Source organism: Physeter macrocephalus, chromosome 3, assembly GCF_002837175.3.
Source record: "Physeter macrocephalus isolate SW-GA chromosome 3, ASM283717v5, whole genome shotgun sequence".
In the NCBI taxonomy this organism is placed as follows: Eukaryota; Metazoa; Chordata; class Mammalia; order Artiodactyla; family Physeteridae; genus Physeter; species Physeter macrocephalus.
In genome coordinates, this window is record NC_041216.1 from 24146385 (window position 1) to 24152250 (window position 5866).

General features: G+C 40.0%; 1 protein-coding gene across 2 annotated transcripts in view; it reads left to right on the top strand.

Annotated features, from left to right (window-relative positions):
* The window catches only part of MTOR (mechanistic target of rapamycin kinase), a 126279-nt gene that overhangs the window by 26597 nt on the left and 93816 nt on the right, over positions 1-5866 (top strand). For both annotated transcript variants that reach the window (XM_024125589.3, XM_055083778.1), the window contains one exon: positions 469-719. In XM_024125589.3, coding sequence (XP_023981357.1) covers positions 469-719 — 251 coding nt within the window. The remainder of the gene's footprint in view (positions 1-468; positions 720-5866) is intronic.

Consider the following 5866-nt stretch of genomic DNA (forward strand, 5'->3'; position numbering starts at 1 on the left):
CCACCCCCAGTCCTTGAAATCCTTGTTGTTCAGGTCAGGTAGCATTTGTTGTTAACGTCTCTGAATTCCCTAGGGGGACCAAGCAGCTGCTGAACAGATGTTTGCCTAATTTAATCCCCTTTACTTTCATTTGGCGGAGTAACTTTTTATTGATGGTTTCAGCTACTGAAGTTGTGAACTGGAATGGTAAGAAGAAAAGTTAAACGTAGCAGTTTAAAGAAAACCCGTCATGTACTGTGTTAGGCTTTTGTAGTTTAGATAATGGACAAAAAGTGTTCGTCCTTCATGGTGAGAGCCTATTCACTGGCCCCTAATATACCTGGTATTCCCAGTGGTGTTAGAGTATAGCAGGGAGAGAGATAGGAGTGCTAGTGACCGTCAGGAGGTTTTTTTGTTCGTCGGTAACCGTGCTGTGTCCAAAGTCAGAGTCGTGTATAGCTCGCGATCCTCACCTCTGCTTGGTCCTAGCTGACTACAGCACCAGTGAGATGCTGGTCAACATGGGAAACCTGCCTCTGGACGAGTTCTACCCGGCCGTGTCCATGGTGGCCCTGATGCGCATCTTCCGAGACCAGTCCCTCTCGCACCATCACACCATGGTCGTCCAGGCCATCACCTTCATCTTCAAGTCCCTGGGGCTCAAGTGTGTGCAGTTCCTGCCCCAGGTCATGCCCACATTCCTGAATGTCATTCGAGTTTGTGACGGGGCCATCCGGGAGGTAAGTGGGTAAACCCCCAACCCTTGCTCCTCCCTGCTCCGTGCCATGCCTGCATGGAAAGTCCGTCTGTGCCTCAGCTTCCTAATAATGTACTCTGCTTGCCGTTACACCTCATGCCTTTCCTCCTCCCCCTGAACTTCTAACACCTAAGTGTAGCAGGTATAATCAGTTCAGCTCAACTTCCTGTTTTATACCTCAAAATGGCCAAAAGATGAGTGGCTGGAGGGGAGGCGGGGGGACAGCATTGTTATTCTCCGTAATCTACTGTTCAGTCCAATGATCTGATGGAATATCCCATAGTGGATTTCTGGTTGCTTCGGCATGATTAGATTTAAGTCAGACGCTTGGTGGGAATACTACAGAGGTGCAGTTACAATGCTTCGTAATGTCAGTTTGTCCAGTTATTGTTGGTCCTAAGTTTGAGCACACGGTGAGGTTGGTATGTATCAGATCTCTCCATTGTAAAGTTACCTTTTTTCCTTAGTCATTAAGTAATGTATGGGGTGATACTTTGAGACTGTGTGACTGTCCTATTCCCCAGCTACCTTTTACCCAATGATTTTAGCCACCATTGATGATCCTTGCTGGAATCAATTATCACGTTGGTTGCAAAGTAATGACTTTTTTTTTTTTTTTTTTAATTTATCTTTGGCTGTGTTGGATCTTGGTTGCTGCGTGTTGGCTTTTTCTAGTTGCGACGAGCGGAGGCTACCCTTCGTTGCGGTGTGCGGGCTTCTCATTGCGGTGGCTTCTCTTGTTGCGGAGCACGGGCTCTAGGCGCATGGGCTTCAGTAGTTGTGGCACACGGGCTTCAGTAGTTGTGGCTCGCGGGCTGTAGAGCGCAGGCTCAGTAGTCGTGGCACATGGGCTTAGTTGCCCCGCGGCATATGGGATCTTCCCGGACTAGGGCTCGAACCCACGTCCCCTGCATTGGCAGGCGGATCCTTAACCACTGCACCACCAGGGAAGCCTGCAAAGTAATGACTTTTTAGTTCTATCATTCCTTCTACTTTTTATTTTTTTTAATAAATTTATTTATTTTATTTATTTGTTTTTGGCTGAGTTGGGTCTTCGTTGCTGCACACGGGCTTTCTCTAGTTGCAGTGAGCGGGGGCTACTCTTTGTTGCAGTGCACGGGCTTCTCATTGCGGTGGCTTCTCTTGTTGCGGAGCATGTGCTCTAGGCGCGCGGGCTTCATTAGTTGCGGCATTCAGGCTCAGTAGTTGTGGCTCACGGACTCTAGAGCACAGGCTCAGTAGTTGTGGTGCACAGGCTTAGTTGCTCTGTAGCATGTGTGATCTTCCCGGATCAGGGATCGAACCCGTGTCCCCCGCATTGGCAGGCGGATTCTCAATCCTTGCGCCACCAGGGAAGCCCCTCCTTCTACTTTTAATAGCTGGCATTTTTCTGTAAAGAAGAATTTCCCCCTTTCCCTCCCTCTTTCTCTCTCTTGCTCTCTTTCTCTCTTTTTTTCTTTTCTCTGAACCATAGAGCATGCACAGTGGTTCTGTGATTACCATACCTGTACCACTACCAACAGCGATCCTACTGAATACGGTTCAAGGCGGCTTTGCAGTTCCTACTGTTCTTAGAAAGTATTCCACAAGGTGTATGGTCAGAGTACTGCGTTTTAAAGATCCTGGAATTAATTATTTTTTCTTCTGTGATTACATATTCAATTTGATGTACATTCAGAGGAAATAGTATTTTTTTTAGAAAGCATATTTTCTAATTTTCTGCCTGGAATATACAAGTGCAGTTTATTTTTACATAATCAACCTCAATTGAATTCTTACTAGTTCTAATAATTTACCTGTAAATTTTCCCAGGTTTCCACTCTAGCTAATCATATAGTCTGCAGAAAATAAAAAACAGTTTTGGCTTTTTTGTTTTGGTTGGTAAAGCAGTTGTTACTTTTCCTTACTGCTTTCCTAGGACCTTCACTGCAGTGTTGATTAGACCCTGTGATAGTGGAAACCTTTCATCTTGTTCCTGATTTTAATGGCACTAGTGTTAAGATTTCATCACTAAGTATAATGTGTGCTGTAGGGTTTTTTTTTAATCTTTATTGGAGTATAGTTGCTTTACAATATTGTATTAGTTTCTACTGTACAGCAAAGTCAATCAGCTATACGTATACGTATATCCCCTCTATTTTGGATTTCCTTCGCATTTAGGTCACCAGAGAGCACTGAGTAGAGTTCCCTGTGCTATACAGTAGGTTCTCATTAGTTATCTATTTTATACGTAGTATCAATAGCGTATATATGTCAATCCCAGTCTCCCAATACATCCCACCCCACCCCCCTTCCCCCTTGGTATCAATACGTTTGTTCTCTACTAACATCTTTATTGGAGTATAATTGCTTTACAATGTTGTGTTAGTTTCTGCTGTATAACAATGAATCAGCTATATGTATACATATATCCCCATATCCCCTCTCTTTTGCATCTGCCTCCCACCCTCCCTATCCCCCACCCCTCTAGGTAGTCACAAAGCACCGAGCTGATCTCCCTGTGCCATGCAGCTGCTTCCCACTAGCTATTTTACATTTGGTAGTGTATGTATGTCAGTGCTACTCTCTCACTTCGTCCCAGCTTACCTTCCCCCTCCCCGTGTCCTCAACTCCATTCTCTACAGCAGCGTCTTTATTCCTGTCCTGCCCCTAGGTTCATCAGAACCATTTTATTTTATTTTTTAGATTCCATATATATGTGTTAGCATACGGTATATATATTTTTTCTGTTTCTGACTTACTTCACTCTGTGTGACAAGACTGTAGGTCCGTAAGGGTTGTAAATGTTCCCTTACAGTCTTATTTGCTAAAGAGTTTCTATCATGAATGGGTATTAGATTTATCAAATGCCTTTTCTTTATCTCTTGTGATGATCATTTGGTTTGTCTCTTTTAACATGTTAATATATTGAATTACATTGATATATGTTTTAATGCTGAAGCATCCTTGATATCTTGTATCAAAACCATTTTGGTTATGATATAGTTTTTTAATACATTGATTTTATATCTAAAATTTAATTTAGAATTTTTGCATCTGTACTCCTGAGTGGAATTGACCCGTGATTTTTTTTTTTCTTTAAACTATAGGTTCAAAGATCTGTTTAGCTTTTCTGTTTCTTCTTGAGACAGTTTCAGTCACATTTTTCTAAGAAATTATTCGTTTTATCTAAGTAATAAACTAATTGGCATGAACTTGTTCACTATTCTTTTACATTTTAATTTCTTGCTAGAGATTTGTCATCATATTTTTCTTTTTCAAAGAACCAACTTTTGCCTTTGTTTCTCTTATCTCATATCTTTGTTTCTATGTCATTAATCTGCTCTTTACCATTACTTTCCTCCTATTTTCTTTTTTCTGCTTTTTTAAAAAAATTATTGTTTGAATATTAGCTCATCAATGGCGGATCTTTCTTCTTGCCTAAATGTAATCTGTTAAGGCTGTAAATTTAACTCCAAGTATTGTTTAACTGCATTTTAAAACTTTATTGAGATGAAATTTACATACCATAAAATTTACCCTTCTTAAGTAAAATTCAGTGATTTTTTAGTATGTTTACAGAGTTGCAACCATCACTACAATCTAATTTTAGAAAATTCCCATCACCCCAGTAGAAACTTCCTACCCATTTGCAGTCATTTTCCATTCCTATCCCAAACCTAGGCAACCACTGATCTACTTTCTGTCTCTGTGGATTTGCCTTTTCTGGGCATTTCGTAGAATTGGAAGCATACGTAGTTTTTTGTGTCTGGCTTCTTTGACTTTTGAGATTCGTCCATGCTGTATTTTCCAATCTTTGTTACGATTTCTTTCATCAGTGAGTTATTTAGAAGTGGATATTTTAATTTGCAAACATGGGATTTTAAATTTCTTTCTTGGATATCGGTTTCTAACTTAATTGCCTTGGGTTTATGATTCTTTGATGTGTGCTGAAACTGCCTTAATAGTCTAATGCTTGATTGTTTTTGGTTAATATTTCCTTTATGCTTGGGAATAGGGTGTGTTTGCTATTGTTTTGCACAAGATTTTACATATGTTATTAGATTTGAACTTGCTGTGTTCAAATATTTTGTATTGTTAATATTTGTTTGCTTAATCTATCAAGTACTGAGAGAAGTGAGATAAAAATCTCCTTTTATAATGATGGATTTATTAATTTCTCATAGTGTAGTCAATTCTGTTTTATATATTTTGGGGGTTATATTTTTAGGTGCATACACATTTTAAATCATCGTTATCTTCCTGGTAAACTGAATCTTTTATCGTTTTACAATGACCCTTTCTATCTTTAATAATACCTTAAAATTTATTTTGCCTTATGTTAATTTGGCTATACCAGCTTTTTTTGGAGATGTATGTCTTTTCTTATCCTTTCACTTTTTTAAAAAAATTTATTTATTTATTTATTTTTGGCTGTGTTGGGTCTTCGTTTCTGTGCGAGGGCTTTCTCTAGTTGCGGCAAGCGGGGGCCGCTCTTCATCGCGGTGCGTGGGCCTCTCACTATTGCGGCCTCTCTTGTTGCGGAGCGCAGGCTCAGTAATTGTGGCTCACGGGCCTAGTTGCTCCGTGGCCTGTGGGATCTTCCCAGACCAGGGCTCGAACCCGTGTCCCCTGCGTTGGCAGGCAGATTCTCAACCACTGCGCCACCAGAGAAGCCCTGTCCTTTCACTTTTGACTGTCTTATGACTTTTTGCTTTAGATGGATGTTTCATAATGATATATATAATAAGATAGCTAGATTATCTTTTTAATCTAATTTGAAAATCTTTGTCTTTCAATCAGTGCATTCAATCCAATTAAATTTATTGTGATTGCTGATAAATTTAGGTTGATTTCCATCATCTTACATCGTGCTTTATTTTTGTCCTACTTTGTGTATTTCTTTTCTTTCTTTTCTGTCTTTTTTGGGCTTGACTGAGCTTTCATTTTCTTATCTTTGGCCACCCTTAATTTCATTAAACATTTTGTAATGGAATATTTTAACCATAAACAGAAAGTAGACAATTTATATCAAATTCTCATACTCATCAACAATTATTTTATCAATTTGGTTTCATCTTGTTACCCCCTACCCCCAGCGCACGCGCGCACACACACACACACACACACACACACACACACACACTTTCT